Source organism: Eleutherodactylus coqui, chromosome 2, assembly GCF_035609145.1.
Source record: "Eleutherodactylus coqui strain aEleCoq1 chromosome 2, aEleCoq1.hap1, whole genome shotgun sequence".
In the NCBI taxonomy this organism is placed as follows: Eukaryota; Metazoa; Chordata; class Amphibia; order Anura; family Eleutherodactylidae; genus Eleutherodactylus; species Eleutherodactylus coqui.
The window spans coordinates 318,944,067-318,968,836 of record NC_089838.1 but is presented as its reverse complement, the minus strand read 5'-3'; the positions used below and the strand labels follow the sequence as shown (position 1 = coordinate 318,968,836).

At 45.7% G+C, this 24,770-nt stretch overlaps 1 protein-coding gene across 1 annotated transcript in view; it reads right to left on the bottom strand.

Annotated features, from left to right (window-relative positions):
* LOC136610273 (venom factor-like) overlaps window positions 1–24,770 on the bottom strand; it is a 183,690-nt gene that overhangs the window by 122,381 nt on the left and 36,539 nt on the right. Inside the window, exons 6-12 of the mRNA XM_066589505.1 lie at window positions 21,723–21,802; window positions 20,032–20,119; window positions 11,045–11,147; window positions 9,391–9,514; window positions 5,288–5,403; window positions 4,554–4,700; window positions 2,049–2,261 (exon numbers count right to left, since the gene is read on the bottom strand). Coding sequence (XP_066445602.1) covers window positions 2,049–2,261; window positions 4,554–4,700; window positions 5,288–5,403; window positions 9,391–9,514; window positions 11,045–11,147; window positions 20,032–20,119; window positions 21,723–21,802 — 871 coding nt within the window. The remainder of the gene's footprint in view (window positions 1–2,048; window positions 2,262–4,553; window positions 4,701–5,287; window positions 5,404–9,390; window positions 9,515–11,044; window positions 11,148–20,031; window positions 20,120–21,722; window positions 21,803–24,770) is intronic.

The window sequence follows — 24,770 nt, the reverse complement described above, 5'->3', positions numbered from 1 at the left end:
CGCTATCCTCTGACAGCAGTGGCAGGGAATTCCTTCATCCCCGTGGGGAATCGCTTCACCCCCACCACGTCTGCTGGGATTCCTGGGAGGAAGGGATCCCTTGTCGTTGCTGTCACAGAAGATCGTGGAGTTCTCCCTTTGCTTTCAATGGGGTGGGTGCTGCTGCCGCTGGGCCTATTGAAGACAACAGGTGATATCAAAGGAAGAAAGAACACGCTGCAATGTGTTTCTTACATAGCATCGAGTCACAATGCCATGCAGAAAAACATCGCTCAGGTGTATGATCCCATTCAAATGAATGGGGTTCATATTTGTGCATCTCGCAATGCACAAATCTCACATGATTTTATCATGAAAGCACCCTAAATGTGAGGTGATATCATGGTTTGTGGTGCTATCAGAGTGTTTTCTTTACACTATGAATTGCTTTACAATGGGTTTTGTTGTGTTAAGATATAAGAACAATAGCTTTTTAATGGGTTAAGATAAGATAACTTTCTGCACCATGCTATCACAATACATCACCTAACAGGTGCTGTCCGGTCCACCGCACCTCTTCACAGCTGCAGCATACTTCTTTGTAGTTTTCAGTCAGCACTTCCTAGTTTGGAGATTCGAAAACTCAGCTGGCTCTGATTGGTTCATCCAGCGCTGCAGTGATTGGCTGAGCCACAGTGCTTGAGAACCAATCAAAGCCATTACGGGGGTTTTTGAATCTCCAAACTAGGAAACACTGGCTGAAAATTACAAAAAAGTGTGTCGGAGCTGTGGAGAAGAAGTTCAGCGAACTACACAGCGACTAATATGTGTTGTATTGTTTGTTTTGTTTGATGCAGATAGGGATTATTTTCAGGTTAGGGCTGATATTTTAAGTGTCCCCACCCCTGAACTTCTCCCCAAAAATCCTGGCAAAAAGTCACTACAAAGTCATGCGACTTTGTATCAACACAGCTACGATATCGCTACAAATTTCTTGCAGCAATATTGCTGTCGCCCACGTGAAAGGGGCACCACCAGCTCCAATTTTTCAGTGCTTGGTTATCATCTCTCTGGTGAGTTTCTTGGCTATCTTCCTGTGTTTGACCCAATTTGCATGACTGTTCTTGAATATCCTGTAGGCTGGATTCACACAGGGCGGATTTGCCGCGGTTCTGCCGCAGCAGATCCGCCCAAGGCAAAACCGCCCGTGGCCGCTAATCTCGGGATTAGCCAGCCACGGGACGGCTAATCCGCTGCGGTAAATCCGGTTGAAGCCGTGGCTGCGGCCGCCGCAGCCGCGGTCTCAAAAGAAGCAGCATGTCTGTTTACATTCGGTTTTTTGTTTATTTATGTTACGGCCACGCTCTCCTCTATGGGAGAGCCGGCTGCAATGGAAAAGCATGCGGCCGGGCCGCTTCAAAGCCGCCGCAGCTTAAACGGCGGCGGTTCTCCCGGCGTAAATCTCGCGGTTTTTGCTGCGGCCAAACCGCGAGATTTCCGACGAAAATCCGCCCCATGTGAACCCAGCCGTATACTGACCCTATCCTAATCTTCAGACTGTCTTCCCAAACCGCTTTTTAACCTGTTCATTCACCTGCCTGTTTAACCTAACATTCACCTGCCTGTTTGCAACTGACATTTGGGGACTATCCTGTGGACCATGATCTTAGTTCTTGTCCAGTAAAGTTCACACCTCCTTGCATGGTTTTCGGGTCTCTGCCACTCAGCTTAGTTTATGCCAACCTGTCTTGTTGTTAAGCTTCATCCAACACCCTCAAGTCCAACTTGATCTCACTTTCCACTTGTGTAACTCTCCTTCCCTGTCCATTGGCATACCTGCTGCCAGCTGGCCAGGAACCAGCATCCAGGTACACCCTTGGACTAGAATACGTAGGGAACATAGCAACCATACAGGACAGCGGCCAAATAACATTGCTGTAGCTTGGCCAAACAACTCAACAGAACTAAACAATACAGTGCTTACATTACACCAACAAATACAGTACTACATAATCTTTGCGGTTACTATTCTATATGGATAAGCAGTAATTGTTCAAAAGTGTACTTACCAAGTAGGTGAAGTGGTTGATCTGATTCTGGACTCCAACATTACTATTTAAGATCATAAAGTTTATGGAAATCTGTGTTCTGGGTTCCTGGATGGCATTGAAGACGCCAATGTGCAGGTAATTGTACTGTGTACTCGGTGTCTTGTATGCTGTCACTGTCGTTTCTCCAGATGCCTGCAAGTTGTCGGGTAACCCGGGCACAGTTGTCCTTACCTGTGAGTAATGAATACATGAGAATGAGACAAAGTCTGCATTGTGGATGGAGAATCTGCCTTGAACTATTATTTAAAGGGGTTTTCCCATTACTTCAAAATGCTTCACAACCCCTCTGTCCTTCCTGATCGCTGCTAACCAGGACATGTGACTGCTGCAGCCAATCACTGACTTTAGAAGGTCACTGCTGTGAGCAGTGATTGGCTGCAGCAGTCACAGGTTTTGGTAAGCAGCAACCAGGAAGGACAGAGGGGTTGTGAAGCAAGTGTAAGACATGGGAAAACCCTTTAAATCTCCTTCTGTACACTCGGGTCTCAAAGCTTTGCAGAAATGAGTAATTAATATTTTTGGAAATCAAATGTAATTGATATTTGCTTTAATTTTAAATAAGTCCTATGTATCCCACCAAAAAATGAAAAAAAATTTGGGGTTGACCAAGAAATAATAATATAACGCTTTACAATGCTGCATTTGAAAAGGGGAATTTTTGCTTTGATAACGAAGCTACAAACCCCCCATGTATAGGTAAAACCACGTCAGCTCACCGCCACTTGTACGAGAGGATACACACTGTACAAGTCCAGCGATCGATGCAAGGAGGCATAAACACTGAGCTGGTTCCCACGTAAGGAAATGCCGTAACTCCATGCTTTATTGGTAAACTGGCTTAGGAACTCATGGTTTGCAGACCATGAAACACCAAATTGACACATTTCCAGCTCAATTTGGATTTACACATTTGACTCTTTTTAACTTTTGGAGCTGGAGTCTACCATTGTTACAGTACAAAACACCCAGTCATGAAGGTCTGTGCTGTGTTTGTGTGGGAAGGGGTGGATTGTTTCTCCAGATAGAGAGCGCCAGGTTGGTGTAAAGAGTCTGAAGCTGAACATACATTTAAGATATCAATTGGACAATGATCATCTGTATGAACGATCCCATCAGCACCACTGTACATGAAGATGGATGATCGGGGAGTCATTTGTAAAATAAAACTGACTCCACGGGGATTGAACATTATGGCAAAGGATCAGCTGGATTCGGCCAATCATTGAATACACTCACAATTTTGTCTGCGGCCAGCTGGAATTTTCCAATAGGATGGAACGTGTCATAATCTGCGATAGCCCATCGTGACCTATCCTTCACATCACTTTTGCAGCTGGTGGTCAGCCAAAATGGCTAAACCACTCCATATTGTAGAACTTTTTCTTTCATGTATATGGTAACCTTAATAGACCATGTAAACCTTGTTGGGAAAAAATGCAAATTAACTCTGTTTCGAGACAGAAGGAAATCTGTCTCTTTAGTGCAACCCAATTTGTATACCAAAAATATCTATAAAAGGGGGAAAAGCCAGAAACTTCTGAAGGTGTGAGGTAGGCTTTCCCCAGGGGGCTGTACTAAGAGCACAACATCTGCTCATGTTATATTAGGATATAATGCCATAGAGCGGGGTCCCCTGCTCAGGATCTCTCTCTATGACCCATAATGGAGTAGAAAAAGTGGCTTTAGTTGTGGGGGACCTTCTGTTCAAGTATTACCAATTTTGTCCTGGGACCTGAGAGTCAACTTAGCCGTTGTAGTTGAAATCGTCCATTTTCATAAACCTTAGTCTAAGATGGGCAGCTCAATGGAGAATGAACCAAGAGAATGGAAGAGACAGATAACCACAATAGAAGGTAGGAAATAGAGGGGGTTGGATTAAGGCTAATTTCACACCGGCAAGCACAATATTGAGCTAACCAATGTGAAAGGTATCTGCGGATGCAATGCGTTTTTGTGCCAAAACCGCCTCCCATCACTTCAGTGAAGTAGCGATCCTCCAGCGCGGATTCCATCCAAGGCGGAGGACGGGCAAGTGTTTCCAATTGTTTTCACTGGGAAACCTCACAGCGCATTGCATGCACATCACTGTGCGGTGTGTTTTCCGGCCACATTGAAAACAATGGACAAGGCGTTCCGAGAGAACACCTAAAGATAGAACATGTCACAATTTTTCCTGCATCGCAATACAATGGGGTTCATACTTGTTCGATGTTTGTGCCTCTTGTATCGCTCAAATCTCGCACTATTTTCTCGGCCGTGTGAAAACAGCCCAATACAATCTTACAATCAATGGAGGAAATTGGTCTCGAGATTAAACTTTTTTACATTATACTCAGATTACAGAAATATTTAAAATGGGGGGAGATTTGAGCAAGATTACTGGGTCTAATCAAACTAAATGTAGCTCTCTGGTAAGGTCTAGTAGTGTCAAGTCCATCAGAAAAGCAATAAAGTAAGACTTACAGTTATATGTAAAGATTTCAGATTTATGGCCGTGTTCAGCGTCAGTCTTGCCAAACCATTTTGATGAGTTTTAGCTCTGATACCACCTGGGTTTGCCACCAACAATATATTACTTGCAGGAGAACCATCTGGGTTGGTTACCATCACCTGCATGGAAGCAAAATACAAAATAACTCCTAATAAATGCATTAAGGGAATGCCGTATCGAATATACAGAAAGCCATGGCATGGAGGAGTTCTATACCTGTGCCAGAAAAAATAAGAGATATAGATTTGCGCTATATTGCATGCCAGTTTCTGGTGTACATTCTATTAAGTCTATGACAGGGACCCTGTTCATGTGCCTAATAGGGGATACCAACAGGGAATTCCATCTTGGCACAACATGTCTAATTTCATTATGAAGATCCCTCACTTTCCTCTAATGGGCAGCAACTGAAGCCTGTGCTGAACTTGGCAACAGATCAGCAGCATGAGCCCCCTGGCAGGCTACCTCATAAATACTTCAGTTGGCTCTTGTAGTATTTCCTTTTCTAGATGCCAAGTTTCTCAGTACTGTCATGTTATCATGAATAGCCCAAAGTTTGGCTGTAGCCTAATAGAGAACATTAGGTAGTCTGTGAAATAGCAGCATTCAGATAAGGATATCTTTGGAGGGCTCCATGGGGCAAGCCCAACCTTGATTGAAAATGGCATACTGTACTGTAAATAGAATGTATAGAAAAAATACAAACCATGCAGTCAAATGGCATTCCGGGCTTAAAATATTTGTATGTTTTGGTGAACAGAATTTTATACGGAGAATTCACGATGTAAATGTCATCCAACTCGGCTTCTACGAAGTCACTGCCTATAACAGAAAGAATAGGAGACATACAAATTAAACATTGATTATCAACATTTTGAGGAACACTTTGTTTCCTTCCACCAAGCCAAGATTGCAAAGGCTCATAGGTGTCAGGATGATAGATACCCCCACAAATGATCCCATTTTAAAAAGTACACCCCTTAACGTATTCACTGAGGGCGGTCAGGAGTATTTTGACCCCACAGGTTTTTTTTCAGGAGCTATTTAGAGGAGTAAAAATAAAATTTCATATTTTTGCAAATTTGTCATTTTAAAGGCAGTTTTTTTTTCTATAATGCACATGATATTGAGGATTTACACCCCGAAATGGATACCCCTGTTTGTCCTGTGTTCAGAAACATACCCATTGTGGCCCTGATCTTATATCTGTATGCACAACGGGGCCCAAACCTAAAGGAGCAGTCGGTGGCTTTTGCTTGAAGGTGTTTCAGGCCCCATTGCCCACTTGTAGAGCCCTTGAGTGGCCAAAACAATATAGAACCTCCACAAATGACCCCATATTGAAAACTAGACCCCTCAACGAATTAATCTAGGGGTGTACTGCATATTTTTTTCACTACACAATTTTTGAATGAATCTAAGCAAAGCAGAAGGAAAAAAATTACAATTTTCATTTTTTTTCATTGTGTCATTTTAAAAACATTTTTTTTGTACAGCACTCATATGAATAAAAACTTGCACCCCAAATTGGATCCCCCTGTTTTTCCAGTGTTCAGTGACATACCCTTTGTGCCCTAATATTATGTCTGTATGCACAACGGGGCCCAAAATGAAAAGAGCAGCCGGTGGCTTTCAGAACAAACATTTTGCTTGAAGGTGATTTAGGCCCCACTGCCCACTTGTAGAGCCCTTGAGCCACCAAAATGATAGAGAACCCAAACAAATGAGCCTGTTTTGAAAACCAGACCCCTAAAACAATTCATCTAGGGGTGTACTGTGTATTTTGACCCCACAATATTTGAATGAATCTAAGCAAAGGGGAAAAAATTAAGATTTTCATTTTTTGGGCAATTGTGTCATTTTAAAAACAGTTTTTTTGTACAGCTTACATAGGAATGAAGACTTGCACCCCAAAATGGATACCCCTGTGTATCCGGTGTTCAAAAACATAAGATTGTGGCTGTAGTCTTATGTCTATATGCATAACAGCGCCCAAACCGGAAGAAGCCGCCGGTGGCTTTCAGAACAGACATTTTGCTTGAAGGTGATTAAGGCCCCATTGCCCACTTGTAGAGCCCTTGAGCAGCTTAAACGATGAACCCCCCCCACACACACACACAAATGACCCCATTTGAAAATTAGACCCCTCAACAAATTAATCTAGGGGTTTACTGTGTATTTTGACCCCACAGTTGTTGAATGAATCTAAGCAAAGCAGAAGGAAAAAATTACGGTTTTCATTTTTTTGGCAATTGTGTCATTTTAAAAGCAGTTTTTCTTGTACAGCACACATATGAATGAAGACTTTCACCCCAAAATGGATCCCCCTGTTTGTTCCGTGTTCAGAAACATACCCATTGTGGCCCCAATCTACTTACAGGACACATGGCTTGGCCTGTAATGGAGGGAACACCTGTTGGATTTCAGGGCACAACTTAATAAATTCCAGGCCCCATTGGTCACTTGTGCAGAAAAAAAACAGACTCCCTAAAAATAATCCCTCCACATCCCCATTTTTTGCCATTCCCCAAATGTTCGATAAAAGTAATGATGTAAACAGTGTGGTATGTCCGAAGGCAGGGGTAATTACCGGGGCTGGTTGGGATGGGCACATGGGGCAATAAAACTGGATAGCCCTTCTCCTCCCATGCTTTTTTGGGGGTGTTTCTTGCCCTCAGCAGCAGGGATGGGGTGTAAAAAGTGTCACTCTGTGAGGCTTTATAAGTTCGCTGAGGTGCGGGGGTCTTACGCAGAAGGCGCTCAACAAGCTGCTCCTGAAACTGCAGGAAGGCGAGCGATTCCGGGGCTTCTTGTAAGTTACGTATTACAGGTAGTGATCTGAATAATGCCAGGCTCATACGTGGGATCCACTTGCAGAGCCCGGCCGCGGATCCCAGCCCTGCCTACGGCTGCGAATAACTGCGTACTCACACAGGCGGTCATGCGCAGTATACCTTTGTTTATATTTCCTGCGCCATTGCTCAGCGTGAGTGCCTGCAACCCGTACACAATGTAGTTGCGTATTAGCTGGGGGTATATCTGCGATCATGGAGCACAACGGATTCTATGTCACGGATATTCACAATAAAATAGAACATGCTGCATTCAGTCTTCTGCGAGGGGATTACGCAATTCCGATTACCGCAGATCAAATGCATGCAGAATACGCAATTTCTATCCGGTCATGTGAGATCGGCTTACGGTAGATCACTACCTTTTTATCACGTGACCACGGACCACTTAGCGAGGCCACCGGTCACTGCTGCAGGCACTCTGCGACTGTTGGTCGCAGGAAACAAGGAGATTGAAAATTCCTGGACTTTCCGGCTGCTGCGCATGTGTCCGGCACTTTGCTAGCGGGCTCATGCGCAGAAGCCGGGGAAGATCCATGGAGGACGATCGCTTCGGGGTTCAAAAGTGGAGGCCTCCAGGAAGAGGTTTCATCTCCTCTCACCGATCGCATCAGTGAGGGGAGATGAAACTTCAACTTTTTTTTAACCTTTTTCGTGATCGCCATTATCCATTGGATAACGGCGATCACGTGACCAGAAACCGCATACTGCGGCCCCCGTGACATCTCCAAGCTCTCAGCTACCTTTTCTAGCCAGGAGCAAGGAGAATTTAAATTTTCCGTGCAATCCTCGACTTTTGCGAATGCGTCCGCCATTCCGCTGACGGGCGCATGCGCTGAAGCCAGGGTAAGGTCCGCGGATATAGATCCCATCAGGGGACAAATCCGGGGACCTTAGTTATATAATTTGATCTCTACTCATGGATACGATCTGTAAGAGGAGATGAAACTTTAACTTGTTAAACTTTTTTTTTTTTTAACCTCTAACTTTCCATGATCACCGTTATCTGATGGATAACGGTGATCATGTGACCAGGAACCACATACAGCGGTCCCTGGTGACATTTCCCTGCACTTGGCTGTCTTTGACAGCCGGGTGCAGGGGAATTTTAAATTTCCCAGGTCCTCCGTGCTTCTGCGCATGCGCGCCACATCGATGCATACACAGAAGCTTGCGGTGGGTCCCGATCTCCGCCCGGACATCATGGCGGACCGAGGTGAGTATTTTCACCTCCCCTCATGGATCGGATCCTTGAGGGGAGGTAACACTAACTTTTTTTTACTTTTTTTTTTTTTTTTTTACACTTTCCATGATTGCCATTATCTAGTGGGGACAGTGGTAAGCCAGGAGATTTCAGGAGCCGGGAGCCAGGAGATTTCAAATTTCTAGCGGCTCCGGGCCTTCTATGCATGCGGCTGACGTAATGCCGCCTAGCCCTCATGTGCAAAAGGTTGGCGTCTGGCCCCGGAGGACCAGATCAGTGGGAGACAGCGCAGCGGACGGGGGTGAGTATTTTCAGCTGCCCACATGGATCCGATCCATGACGGCAGCTGAATCTTTAACTTTTAAAAACTTTTTTGCACTTTAATGCGTTCGGCGCTATCTATTGGATAGCCGATTGCATTGCCGGGGGGACTCCCCGCAGCCCTGCATGACAGCTCCATATTGTCAGCTACCTCCGGGCACAGACAGCATGGAACTGTCACATCCTCAGCCCACGTGGCTTTAATCCCTGCGGGAAACATGTTTCTACGGGTCCTCTGTGCTTCTGCTCGGTAAAAACAACATGGGCTGGTCACTAAAGGGTTAGGGGGGGTTAGAGGAATGTTCAGCAAATTAGATGGCCTTCAGCACAGAACATCATCTTACTGTCCAGCTTTCACATCCATGAAGCATTTTCATTTCATTTGCAGGTTTCGTTTCTTAGTCACTTCCCTTTAATAATCGATTTTCTAACCTAAGTCAGTGATGACCGTCACCGAAACGTGGAGCTTGTACTGCAGCAGTTCTTCGGGATTCTTGAAAGGTTTTATGAGGTCTTTTCGTAGTAGTTGTACAGGTCCAGTAGTTCCTTCAACAAACTAGACAATTACAGAACACTCAGGAAAAGGAAATAACTGAGATGTGAAGTAAAGACAGCGGTGGCAGGAATCAATCGGTTATTGAGAACCCTTAATATTATAATCCATAATCATCACAAAATTATGATGAAATCAGCACTCATTTCATTTGCAATGCCATGGCTAACCACATGGATTGCTGTAATGGACTAATATGCCTATTCAGAATGTAACACATACTCCGCCTAGTGGTAAAAATATGCATTGCAGTTTTTATGTTCCCTTCTCTGCAAAAACATATTAATACTTTTCTGCTATAAGTGACAAGGCTTGTATTTTATCACCCAGGTTTCCATTTGATACATTTAGAGGTGTTTTTAATATTTATATCTATCTTACTCAGAAAACCAACATCCTATTTGACACATTTTACCATTTGTGACACTACTTGTACCTCTGATATCTGATAACACCACTGGCTACATTTTACTATTCCAAATAAATTCTGCAGACAATAAATTTACATATAAACCATCGAGCCGAGAGGAAAGTGTTCTAGATTAACTTACTGAATGTATTTGGAGATATCTAGTGCATTCAGCTAAGGTCTGACTTTCAGCACCCAATGAATAACATCACAAATATTGATGACCACATAGGATTTCATGAGACTAATGCAGACAGGAAGCTTCTTACAGTTGCCGCAGGTCAGAGGAAGGTGCTGACATGTTCTGAACAGCTGACCAGACAGGTTTATTGATCCATCTGACCAGGAGATACTTTTCCGCTGGTCAGTGATCCAATTTTTGGGCTCTTTTTTTCCCCCTGGAGTCTCACCTTTCTGTTTTTCTTAGAAACAGTGGTGCAAGAACTGGTCATCTGCTATTATAGCCCATCCGTGCTAAGGGGCGATGAGTTCTACATTCGGACACGTTAGTTGGAGCACCAGAGTTGTATTCGGATGCAGTTTCTTAACTGCGTAGTAGCTGTTCATCAGATCAAATCTTGACATACTCCTCTGACCCTTTTCCTCTACAAGTTGTTTCCGTCCATGGGATCCCCTTTAGCTGGATGTTTTTTTCCAATCACACCATAATATGTATACTGTCCACACTGCTGAACAAGAAAAACCCACAAAGTTGGCAGCGAAATCCTGGCAGCGGCCAGTGTGACACCAATGACCAATCCTTGTTGGAAGTCGCTCACATCACTGTATTTTCATATCTAATGTGGATTTACACTGAAACTGATCAGCGGGAAACTTTTCACATTATTTTATGCTGGTCACCGGGGTCACTGCTTTAATCTCCATACAGGAAAGTTTCAATTATGAGAGGCTGATGGCTCTAATAAAGTACCCATTCAGTGAATAACATCTTCCACTTTTCATATTAATCGGTCTCAGCCATCACTCAAAGTTGAACATGGCTCACAAGATGCAAAATATTGGGAGCATCTGATCTAGTCGGTCAGTCGCATTACATACAATGGGTAATGGGTTTTCTCAGTTCCTCTCATAGTTGCCTTTTCCCTAAAACTGATCTATCTTACCTCAATCCTCCTCAGTGAGTCTGTGAGACTTTTCTTTTCATCGCCTTTCTTCACCCCAAAGATAACAAAGGCTACACCGTCAACGGGCTTCTTGTAAAGGTACCTAAGTGTTGGAGAAATATCAGGTCTATGTAGGCTGAAAACCACATACACTTGTAACTCAGAAAGCAGTTTGTGGTAAAGCAGTGCTCAAATGGACAAGTTTTTACTGTCACATTAAACAAATAGATTTGTACGGACATCTGCTATAAATGTCTGATAGATGCAGGTCCTTCCTTTGGGAAAAAGGGGTCCCTCAACCCTGAACTGACTCGGCTATTTCTGTAACTCTCATGTGAATGAACAGAGCCAGGCACATGTGTGGCCACCTCTTCATTCATTCTCCATCTGAATGTGGTGGCTGGTGGAGTTGAAGAACCCCCATTCACCAAATAGTTGCTGGACCTGGAGGTGGGACCTGCATCTACCAGACATTTATGACATTTCCTGTGGATATGCCATACATTTACTAGCTGGGAAATTGGAATACTTTTTTACGTAGCTCAGCGTGGACATTCTTATAGAGGTTTGTTCACTTGGCTTGGTTACAATATAATATACAATGCATTCGGAAAGTCTTCAAACCCGTTCATAATCCTTTCTACATTTTGTCATGTTATAGCTAGAGATGAGCGAACGTACTCGTCCGAGCTTGATACTCGTTCGAGTATTAGCGTGTTCAAGATGCTCGTTATTCGAAACGAGCACCACGCGATGTTCGAGTTACTTTCACTTTCATCTCTGAGACGTTAGCGCGCTTTTCTGGCCAATAGAAAGACAGGGAGGGCATTACAACTTCCCCCTGCGACGTTCAAGCCCTATACCACCCCCCTGCAGTGAGTGGCTGGCGAGATCAGGTGTCACCCGAGTATATAAATCGGCCCCTCCCGCGGCTCGCCTCAGATGCATTCTGACATAGAGGAGGGAAAGTGCTGGTGATGCTGGAGCTGCTATAGGGAGAGTGTTAGGAGTTATTTTAGGCTTCAAGAACCCCAACGGTCCTTCTTAGGGCCACATCTGACCGTGTGCAGTACTGTTGAGGCTGCTTTTAGCAGTGTTGCACTTTTTTTTTTGTATATCGGCCGTGCAGACCGTTACGTCCTCAGTCTGCACTCATTGTACATAGTATAAGGCCAGTACTGGTGAGGCAGGGACAGTGGGAAAGGTGAAAGAGATATACTGTCTATATAGGCAGTGGGCTTTTTCAAACAAATTTTGGGAAATAAACTATATTTGGGCTGCCTGTGACCGTCCTCAGTGTACTGCGTGTCTGCTGGGGGTAGTAGTCCTAATTAATGCGCAGCTAATCGTTACAGCAGACTTGCGCAAAAGTGTTTCCTGGCTCTGCGGTGTCCGTTACATCACCGTCGTCATCCTGTCCACATTGAAACAGTATACATATATACGCTGCCTACAGTATCTGTCTACTGTCTCAGCTCTGCCGTTCAAAAAATAGAAGCAAAATACGTAAGGCCTACTAGTGGCGTCTGGCAACTTGACTGCTTCTGCGCTGTGAATTCCACTATCTCAGTCCTACGCACCTACGTCTCACTGCAGGCGTGCGCAAAAGTGTTTCCTGGCTCTGCGGTGCCCGTAACATCACCGTTGTCATCCTGTCCACATTGAAACAGTATACATATATACGCTGCCTACAGTATCTTTCTACTGTCTCAGCTCTGCCGTTCAAAAAATAGAAGCAAAATACTTAAGGCCTACTAGTGGCGTCTGGCCACTTGACTGCTTCTGTGCTGTGAATTCCACTATCTCAGTCTTACGCACCTACATCTCACTGCAGGCATGCGCAAAAGTGTTTCCTGGCTCTGCGGTGCCCGTAACATCACAGCCGTCATCCTGTCCACATTGAAACAGTATACATATATACGCTGCCTACAGTATCTTTCTACTGTCTCAGCTCTGCCGTTCAAAAAATAGAAGCAAAATACTTAAGGCCTACTAGTGGCGTCTGGCCACTTGACTGCTTCTGTGCTGTGAATTCCACTATCTCAGTCCTACGCACCTACGTCTCACTGCAGGCGTGCGCAAAATTCTTTCCTGGCTCTGCTGTGCGTTCCGTAAGCGAAGTCAGCCTCCAACCACAGGCCAATAAGCGGCACATTTTATTACAGCGTTCTGTTTCTGCTCTACTCGTAATACACCATGCTGAGGGGTAGGGGTAGGCCTAGAGGACGTGGACGCGGGCGAGGACGCGGAGGCCCAAGTCAGGGTGTGGGCACAGGCCGAGATCCTGATTCAGGTGTTTCGCAGCCGACTGCTGCGGGATCACGAGAGAGGCACGTTTCTGGCGTCCCCAGATTAATCTCACAATTAATGGGTCCACGCGGTAGACCTTTATTAGCAAATGAGCAGTGTGAGCAGGTCCTGTCATGGATGGCAGAAAGTGCATCCAGCAATCTATTGACCACCCAGAGTTCTACGCCGTCCACTGCTGCAACTCTGAATTCTCTGGCTGCTGCTCCTCCTTCCTCCCAGCCTCCTCACTCCATTACAATGACACATTCTGAGGAGCAGGCAGACTCCCAGGAACTGTTCTCGGGCCCCTGCCCAGAATGGGCAGCAATGGTTCCTCTCCCACTGAAGGAGTTTGTCGTGACCGATGCCCAACCTTTGGAAAGTTCCCGGGGTCCGGGGGATGAGGCTGGGGATTTCCGGCAACTGTCTCAAGAGCTTTCAGTGGGTGAGGAGGACGATGACGATGAGACACAGTTGTCTATCACTCAGGTAGTAGTAATTGGAGTAAATCCGAGGGAGGAGCGCACAGAGGATTCGGAGGAAGAGCAGTTGGAACGATGAGGTGACTGACCCCACCTGGTTTGCTAAGCCTACTGAGGACAGGTCTTCAGAGGGGGAGGCAAGTGCAGCAGCAGGGCACGTTGGAAGAGGCAGTGCGGTGGCCAGGGGTAGAGGCAGGACCAGACCAAATAATCCACCAACTGTTTCCCAAAGCGCCCCCTCGCGCCATGCCACCCTGCAGAGGCCGAGGTGCTCAAAGGTCTGGCAGTTTTTCACTGAGAGTGCAGACGATGAACGAACAGTGGTGTGCAACCTTTGTCGCGCCAAGATCAGCTGGGGAGCCACCACCACCAGCCTCACCACCACCAGCATGCGCAGGCATATGATGGCCAAGCAACCCACAAGGTGGGACGAAGCCCGTTCAGCGCCTCCGGTTTGCACCACTGCCACTCCCCCTGTGCCCCAACCTGCCACTGAGATCCTACCCCCCCCCCTCTCAGGACACAGGCACTACCGTCTCCTGGCCTGCACCCACACCCTCACCTCCGCTGTCCTCGGCCTCATCGACCAATGTCTCTCAGCGCACCGTCCAGCCGTCGCTAGCGCAAGTGTTTGAGCGCAAGCGCAAGTATGCCGCCACGCACCCGCACGCTCAAGCGTTAAACGTGCACATAGCCAAATTGATCAGCCTGGAGATGCTGCCGTATAGGCTTGTGGAAACGGAGGCTTTCAAAAGCAGGATGGCGGCGGCGGCCCCGCGCTACTCGGTTCCAGTCGCCACTACTTTTCCCGATGTGCCGTCCCAGCCCTGCATGACCACGTCTCCCACAACATTGTACGCGCCATCACCAACGCGGTTACTGCCAAGGTCTACTTAACAACGGACACGTGGACAAACACAGGCGGGCAGGGCCACTATATCTCCCTGACGGCACATTGGGTGAATTTTGTGGAGGCTGGGACAGAGTCAGAGCATGGGACCGCTCACGTCCTACCCACCCCCAGAATTGCGGGCCCCAGCTCGGTGCTGGTATCTGCGGTGGTGTATGCTTCCTCCACTAAACCACCCTCCTCCTCCTCCTCCAACGCAACCTCTGTCTCGCAATCAAGATGTGTCAGCAGCAGCACGTCGCCAGCAGTCGGTGTCGCGCGGCGTGGCAGCACAGCGGTGGGCAAGCGTCAGCAGGCCGTGCTGAAACTACTCAGCTTAGGAGAGAAGAGGCACACGGCCCACGAACTGCTGCAGGGTCTGATAGAGCAGACCGACCGCTGGCTTTCGCCGCTGAGCCTCCAACCGGGCATGGTCGTGTGTGACAACGGCCGTAACCTGCTGGCGGCTCTGCAGCTCGGCAGCCTCACGCACGTGCCATGCCTGGCCCACGTCTTTAATTTGGTGGTTCAGCGCTTTCTGAAAAGCTACCCACGCTTGTCAGACCTGCTCGGAAAGGTGCGCCGGCTCAGCGCACATTTCCACAAGTCCCACACGGACGCTGCCACCCTGCGCACCCTGCAACATCGGTTTAATCTGCCAGTGCACCGACTGCTGTGCGAGGTGCCCACACGGTGGAACTCTACGCTCCACATGTTGGCCAGGCTCTATGAGCAGCGTAGAGCTATAGTGGAATACAAACTCCAACATAGGCGGCGCAGTGGGAGTCAGCCTCCTCAATTCTTTACAGAAGAGTGGGCCTGGTTGGCAGACATCTGCCAGGTCCTTGGAAACTTTGAGGAGTCTACCCAGATGGTGAGCGGCGATGCTGCAATCATTAGCGTCACCATTCCTCTGCTATGCCTCTTGAGAAGTTCCCTGCAAAGCATAAAGGCAGACGCTTTGTGCTCGGAAACGGAAGCGGGGGAAGACAGTATGTTGCTGGATAGTCAGAGCACCCTCATGTCTATATCTCAGCGCGTTGAGGAGGAGGAGGAGCATGAGGAGGATGAGGAGGAGGGGGAAGAGACAGCTTGGCCCACTGCTGAGGGTACCCATGCTGCTTGCCTGTCATCCTTTCAGCGTGTATGGCCGGAGGAGGAGGAGGAGGAGGATCCTGAAAGTGATCTTCCTAGTGAGGACAGCCATGTGTTGCGTACAGGTACCCTGACACACATGGCTGACTTCATGTTAGGGTGACCCTCGAGTTACACGCATTCTGGCCACTACGGATTACTGGGTGTACACACTGCTCGACCCACGGTATAAGGAGAACCTTTCCACTCTCATTCCCGAAGAGGAAAGGGGTTCGAGAGTGATGCTATACCACAGGACCCTGGCGGACAAGCTGATGGTAAGATTCCCATCCGACAGCGCTAGTGGCAGAAGGCGCAGTTCCGAGGGCGAGGTAGCAGGGGAGGCGCGGAGATCAGGCAGCATGTACAGCACAGGCAGGGGAACACTCTCCAAGGCCTTTGCCAGCTTTATGGCTCCCCAGCAAGACTGTGTCACCGCTCCCCAGTCAAGGCTGAGTCGGCGGGAGCACTGTAAAAGGATGGTGAGGGAGTACGTAGCCGATCGCACGACCATCCTCCGTGATGCCTCTGCCCCCTACAACTACTGGGTGTCGAAGCTGGACACGTGGCCTGAACTCGCGCTGTATGCCCTGGAGGTGCTTGCTTGTCCTGCGGCTAGCGTCTTGTCAGAGAGAGTGTTTAGTGCGGCTGGGGGAATCATCACGGATAAGCGTACCCACCTGTCAACCGACAGTGCCGACAGGCTTACACTCATCAAGATGAACAAAGCCTGGGTTTCCCCAGACTTCTCTTCTCCACCAGCGGACATCAGCGATACCTAAACAATACGTAGGCTGCACCCACGGATGGAAGCATCGTTCTCTATCACCATCAAAAACTGGGACCTTTTAGCTTCATCAATCTGTGTATTATATTCATCCTCCTCCTCCTGCTCCTCCTCCTGAAACCTCACGTAATCACGCCGAACGGGCAATTTTTTTTAGGCCCACAAGGCTCAGTCATATAATTTTTGTAAACAATGTTTATGTGTTTCAATGCTCATTAAAGCGTTGAAACTTGCACCTGAACCAATTTTTATTTTTACTGGGCTGCCTCCAGGCCTAGTTACAAATTAAGCCACATTAACCAAAGCGATTAATGGGTTTCACCTGCCCTCTTGGTTGGGCATGGGCAATTTTTCTGAGGTACATTAGTACTGTTGGTACACCAGTTTTTTGGGGCCCTCGCCTACTGTGTAATCCTATTAATTTTTAGCCCACCTGCATTAAACCTGACATTACCTCAGCTGTGCTGGGCACTGCAATGGGATATATTTATGTACCGCCGCTGGGTTCCAGGGAGCCACCCATGCTGTCGGTCCACACGGAGTTGTAACTGCATGTGTCCACTTCTAAAGAACCCCAGTCTGACTGGGGCATGCAGTGTGGGCCCAAGCCCACCTGCATTAAACATCACATTACCTCAGCTGTGCTGGGCACTGCAATGGGATATATTTATGTACCGCCGCTGGGTTCCAGGGAGCCACCCATGCTGTCGGTCCACACGGAGTTATAACTGCATGTGTTCACTTCTAAAGAACCCCAGTCTGACTGGGGCATGCAGTGTGGGCCCAAGCCCACCTGCATTAAACATCACATTACCTCAGCTGTGCTGGGCACTGCAATGGGATATATTTATGTACCGCCGGTGGGTTTCTGGCACCCACCCATGCTGTCGGTCCACACGGAGTTGTAACTGCATGTGTCCACTTCTAAAGAACCCCAGTCTGACTGGGGCATGCAGTGTGGGCCCAAGCCCACCTGCATTTAATCTGACGTTAGCTCTGCTGTCCAGGGCACTGCAATGGGATACATTTATGTACAGCCGGTGGGTTCCAGGGACTCAAAATCGTGTGGTTGCTTTCAGCTGAATGGAATGACTACAGAAAGCAACCACACGATTTTGAGTCCATCCGCTCTCATATTGGTACTTTTAAGATGGGTATTTTACTCAGGATTGTCTTCATCCTATTTTAACAGATATTTGTTTTGTATACATTTCATGTTAATTTACATGTACGGATGCTCATATTCTTTTATGTTTTTTGTCTCATATATATCTTATCACTGTTCAGATCGATGCTTTCATCATATATTTATTGTTCTTATTGACACATTTGTGAGACTTCATTATGTATATGAATTTTTTTTTTTCCTCTCCCCTCTCCTCCCCTTTCTTTGTTAATCACTCCTCCATTATCTATTTGTACTTATCACACAGTCCTATCCAGCCGAACTGACGAAGGGGTTCTTCCCCGAAACGCGTATTCCATTGCTGGTTTTTAATTTCTGAAAAAATAATAAAAAAGAAGTGCTTTCACCATCACACATTGGACTTTGATCTACATCTTCTAGTAGCTTAGAGTGTTGCGCCTCCATACCAGTTCTTTTCACATCCTTTTTGCTGGGAGCCAGCTGTGGGCAGCCATTTTCAGGTCTCTCCAGAGATATTTCATTGGGTTCACGTCAGGGCTCTGGCTGGACCACTCAAGGACATTCGCAGAGTTTTCCCTAAACAACTCCTGTGTTGTCTTGGCCATGTGCTCATGGTCATTGTCTTGTTGGAAGGTAAGCCTTCTACCCAGTCTGAGGTCTTTTGTGCTCTGGATCAGATTTTTATTAAGAATATCTGTGTGCTTTGCTCCATTTAGCTTTCATCAATGCTGACCAGTCTCCCTGCCCCAGTTGCTGAAAACACTCTCATAGCATGATGCTACCACGACTATGCTTCACTGAACTGATGGTATTAAGCAGGTATTGAGCAGAGCCTGGTTCCTCCGGATATAACGTTTAAAATTCAGACCAAACAGCTTAATCTTGGTTTCATCAGATCAGAAAATCTTGTTTCTCACAGTCTGAGAATTCTGTAGTTGCTTTTTATCAAGCTACAGATGGGCTTTCACATGTCTTTTACTGAGGAAAGACTTCTTTCTGCCACTCTGCCATAAAGCCGAGATTGGTTGAGGCTGCAGCGATGGTTGATCTTCTGGAAGTATCTCCATCTGTACAAAGGATCTTTGCAGCTCAACCAGAATGACCATTGGGTTCTTGGTCACCTCTCTTTCCAAATCCCTACTCCCACGATCACTTAGTTTGGTGGGTCGGCAGCTGCAGGAAGAGCCCTGGTTGTTCTAAACTTCATCCATGTAAGAACCATGGAGAACGCTGGGCTCTTGGGAACTTTCAGTGCAGCAGAAATGTTTTTGTAGCCTCTCCAGATCTGCGCCTCCACACAATCCTGTCTCGAGCTCTACAGGCAGTTCTTTCCTCCTCATGACTTGGTTTTGGCTCTGATATGCATAGTGAGCTGTCAGACCTTATTTAGACACGGGGGGGGGGGGGGGGTCTTTTAAAATTATGCCCAATGAACTGAATTGACTGCAGGTGATTCCAGTGAAAGTGTAGAAACATCTCAAAGATGATCAAGAGAAATGTAAGGCCCCCGAGTTACGTTTCAAGTATAACACCAATAGGTGTGAATACTTCTGTCAATGTGAAATGTTAAGGCTCATTTACACCCAACGATTCTCGCTCAACATTCACACAAAGCCATCTTTTCAGCAATAACTGTTGCGTCTAAATGCTCGGATATCGTGCAGTTTTCGTGCACGAGTCGCTTCTTGCTCAATTCTAGTTTTCTTGAATTGAGCAATGAACTCTTATCAGTGATGCAGGCTGTTATCACAGTTGGCAGCACTGATAAGATTGTTACAGCCTAGTAGTTCACAGTGGGAAGCGAGCTGTAAGTGCAGAGAACAATACAGCTGTTTGGTTATGCAGAACAGTTATATTGTTCGCCAAGCGATAACGGCGGTGTCTTGCTCCGCCTGCATAGCTCTTTAGTACCTACTTAGATACTATATACTATGCAAAGATGAACGCTCAAAACTGTCACTCAAACTATCGCTTGAGTGACTTTTGAGCAATCATCTGTCAGTGTAAATGGGGTCTTAGCTTTTACTTTTTAAAAAATCTACAGAGATTTCTAGTTTCTACTTTGTCTTTATGGGGTATTAAGTACAGAATGATGGGGGAAAAACTTTTTTTTTTTCAATTTGCACAAAGCTACAACATAACAAAAAGTAAAAAAAAAAGTTAGGGGATCTGAAGACTTCCCAAATGCAGTCTGCATCAGCCGAGTTCTCCAATCCATAATGTTGGTCTTTATGTTACTACGATCACACATTTACTTACTGACTTGCAATTGTGACAGAAAATGTTTTATCATCCAGGTACATGAAACTTTTCTCCGCCTTTATGGTAACTTCAAAACTTGGTAACACTAGGGGGAAAATACAGCTGCATAAATAATTGGCTCTTATTATATGTTACCGGATCCCACCGCCCTTTGTAATGCTCTAAATGACAAAATGCAATTCACAATATCTATTTAGCTGAGAGTCAGGTAACATTATAGCCACCATTAGAGTGTGATCACACGTCGCAATTTGACATCAGTATCCGTATGCAGATTTTGTTGCGGAGTTTTGTTCACATTTCACTTGTTGCATTGCAATGAAGGAAATCCACAGTGAGAAGCCACAATGTCTCCTGTACTCAGTCTTGTCTTTTATTCTATTTTGTCTTTCTTCCTCCATTTTGTGTATTCTTTTCTCAGTGTTTTTCCATTGCTATGTCCTTAGCATGTATCCAGGCAGTCAGAGGAATTCAAGGTCATTTTAGAAGGCCTCCTGAGGTACGCCCAATTAATTTTCTCCTATACCAGATTGAAACTACATGCAACCCCCAGATAAAAGGGTGGAAGAAAACTGAGTGATTAAAAGCTGGGCTTTGCTTAGAAACATATATTCATCTGCATAATTAGTCTGTTTAGTAAAATAGATTAAAAAAATAGTTCTTTCTATTTATATATAAATCCCTCTATATACATATATAGCTATATCTCCATATATCTTAAGATGAATGTATTTAACTAATGAACTTTTGCTAATCACTGTCAGAAATGCCTATACATTAACCAACTAATGATTTTAGAGATAGATACAGTATGTAGTATGTGATGAGAAAATAACTCAGGAAGCTTCTATTTTAACTATTTAACAAACCTAGAAACAGTTAGTATATAGGCTGCACAGGACCTGAGGGGAATTCTGCCCGCAGCCCGACGTCACTGCAGCGGCTGAGCTTTAATAACCGATGATAGGAATAACTTATTACAATTCATTTACTATGTATCAGTAAGGCGTCCTCTAGCCTGGTTTTCAATGTCTTCGTCTAAAACGTATAAATACTTCTGTCAGTTAACAAATAAAGGGGAATCAGTCGATTACATAGAATGCTGAGTGACCAGTCAGTGATTCTGCGAGCGGCTCGTACGTCACCCTTGAATTTGGAATACAAGAATATACCTGTAGCCCTTCACTGCCCTGACACGGCGACGAATGGAGCATGTCTATTTTCCGCTGCGGATTGTCTCCGCTGTAAGTGAATGCGGTTCTGTAAAGCCTTCACCCACTTCATACTGCGCATTGTTGCTGAATTTAGCAAACATTCCACAGTCAAAATTCTGCAACAATTCCGCTGTGTGAACTCACCCTTGAAGATCTTGCAGAAGAATTCTCCAAGTTTTTTCTAAACATATTAAGACTACTTTAGCTTATTTTTGACAATGGTATAACCCAATATCCAGATGCAGATGTAGCAATCATTAACATGACTGCCGCATAGTATTAGCTCAATGTGCAGTATTGCTGTTAACCTGACATTTAACACGTGATAACTTACCATTTGCTATATCTGTGTACCATCATAACTGGACATACCTGCCAAACTGAACTATAGAAAACTAGTTTGAACCCCCCCCCCCCCCGTATAAAATGGGGCCAGATTGCTATTCGTCAATTTCACCTGCAAATTCTCCTTACCATATTCTTTCACTTCAAAGTGTGCAGAGAACCCCTCGTGTGAGTTCTCATAATGGGCTGTGATGTTCCAGATGCCAATCCTGCAAGGAAAGGAAACTCCGTCAGCATTTAGACTTAACTGACTATTTCAGCTTAATTTTCCAGATGGTCCCAATATGGAGATAACAATGGAGAGTCTATTGATTGTATATCTGGATTTTTCAAAATAAATTGACACCGTGCCGCAGAATAGGCTGATATATAAAATGAGACAGCTCGGATTGGGTGAAAACGTGTGTATCTGGGTAAAGAACTGGCTCAGAGATAGAAAGCAGAGGGTGGTAATTAATGGTTTGCACTCTGATTGGGCCACCGTCGCTAGCGGGGGGCCACAGGGTTCAGTGCTAGGCCTCATTCTGTTCAACATATTTATCAATGACCTGATAGAGGGGCTGCACAGTAAAATATCAATATTTGTAGATGACACAAAATTATACAAGACAATTAATACAACGGAGGACAACATACGGCTGCAAATAGACATAAATAAATTGGGGTTTGGGTATAAAAATGGCAAATGAAGTTTAATATTGATGTCACCAATATACACTAAATGGGGTAGTGCTAGGGAAAAGTGAGATGGAAAAAGACCTGGGGGTACTAGTGGATTGTAGACTAAACTGGAGTAACCAATGCCAGTCAGCTGCTGCAAAAGCTAATAAAGTCTTGGGGTGCATTAAAAGAGGTATAGGGGCGAGGGACGAGAACATTATCCTCCCACTATATAAGGCACTTGTCGGGCCTCACATGGAATACTGCGTACAGTTCTGGTCACCGATGCTCAGGAAAGATGTTGCAGTGCTTGAGGGGGTTCAAAGAAGGGCAACTAAACTAATACATGGAATGACGGGACTGGAATGCCCAGAGAGGCTATACAAATTGGGATTATTCACCCTGGAAAAAAACTGTTAAAGGGTGATCAAATAACTCTATATAAATACATTAAGGGACAATGCAAGGATCTCTCCCATCATCTGTTTATACCCAGGACTGCGACGGTAACAAGAGGACATCTGCTACATCTAGAGGAAAGAAGGTTTCATCACCAACACACTGTAAGAGCAGTGAGACTGTGGAACTCTCTGCCTGAGGACGTGGTGATGGCAAAATCCATAGAGGAGTTTAAGAGGGGACTAGATGACTTTCTAGAGCGCTGTGATATTACAGGATATAGACATTAAATAACCAGCAGGGTTGTTTACCCGGGTCTTGGAGCCAGGTAGGAACTTTCAAATCTTAATTCAGGGATTATTCTGACTGCCATTATGGAGTTGGGAAGGAATTTTTTCCCCCCAAATAGGCTAAATTTGCTTTTGTCTTATTGGGCTTTTTGCCTTCCTCCGGATCAACAAGGTAGGGATGGAAACAGGCTGAACTACATGGACATTTGTCTTCTTTCAGCCTAACATACTCTCCCTTTCACGTCTGGAGCTTCCCTGTATGGACATTAGACCCACAACCCTTGAGTGACAAGTTTTCTGTGGATCAGTTTCAGTGTGGATCCTCATTACATAGTCTAAGAACGTCTGGTCATCGGTGCTAGACTAGCCGGGGACAGGATTTCTCTGCCAACCTTGTGGAGTTTTCTTACGCATCTGTGTAGAGAATATATTGAGAATGTCGCGATCGGGGGGAAACATTCAGCAAAAGGGGATCCTGCAGATGGAAACAACTTTTTTTCAAAATGTGTCAGAGGAGGATGTTAAGAATTGCTCTGACCATCAGGTGCTGCACAGTCAAGAAAAGCCAAATACAACGCTGGTGTTCTAGCTAACATGTCTGCATGCACAATTTGCCATCCATAGCATGGATCGGCTAAAACAGCAGATGGCTTGTTCTGGTGCCATTGTGTATAAAGAGAAACAGAAAAACGAGACTCCAGTGGACAAAAGAGCGAAAATTGGATCACTGGGCAATGCATAAATATTAGGAAAGCAGAATGAGTCAATGAACCCTTCCCGTAAGGCTGGTGGAGATGGACTAATGATGTGGGAAGGTTCTCTTAGCGCACTGTGTGTCCTCTGATACCTGTGGATGGACGCTACAATGATTGTTCTGAAGGCCAACAGAAGAAGGTACAATGTGTTACTAATAAAGTGGCCTTTCGGTATTTGTGCCTGCAGCGCATCAGCAGATGTTCTAGCATGAATGATATCTAATGTATAAGTGAAGACTGGTGAGGCTCAGGTGACAAAATAAAGGGGAAAACATAGTAAAAGTGCTGTTTATCAGGTGCCCAGAATGAAAGAGAGTGGGGAAACAATTTGACATTGACCTTTCCTGTTTCATTAATTGCAGATAGACCTCTGTCATTAAGGTTCTTTAGTAGAGATGAGCGAGCGTACTCGGAAAAGCACTACTCGCTCGAGTAATTGGCTTTATCCGAGTATCGCTGTGCTCGGGGCTAAAGATTCGGGTGCCGCTGCGGCTGACAGGTGAGTCGCAGCGGGGAGCAGGGGAGAGCGGGCGGGAGAGAAGGAGAGAAAGATCTTACCTCAGTTCCTCCCCGCTCTCCCCTGCAGCTCCCCGCTCCGTGCCGGCACCCGAATCTTTAGACCCGAGCACAGCGATACTCGGATAAAGCCAATTACTCGAGCGAGTAGTGCTTATCCGAGTACGCTCGCTCATCGCTATTCTTTAGGTATTTGGATATGACTTGGATGTAGACCTCTATTCATCTTTGAAACCCGCTGTGGATCGAGATTGTTAGTCAACCCTCATCCCAACATTTTATACTACACTGTGGACTTGAGCATTTGACCGAGTAGCATGCATAAAGACCCAGTATCTCCAATTCCTCCCACACATTAGTGCAAATGTTGTTTGGACAACCGTTTTGTACATTATGTGTCCCTAATCTGACTTTGTGGTTGTTCCACTCCCTGTCCCAACCATCAACTTCTCTGATGAGGAAAACTATAGTGAAAATACTCATTTTAGGGTGCTCATTGACATCTGTTGACTCCTATGGTTATCCAAAGTCAAGCATAATGCTAGTCATGGACTTGG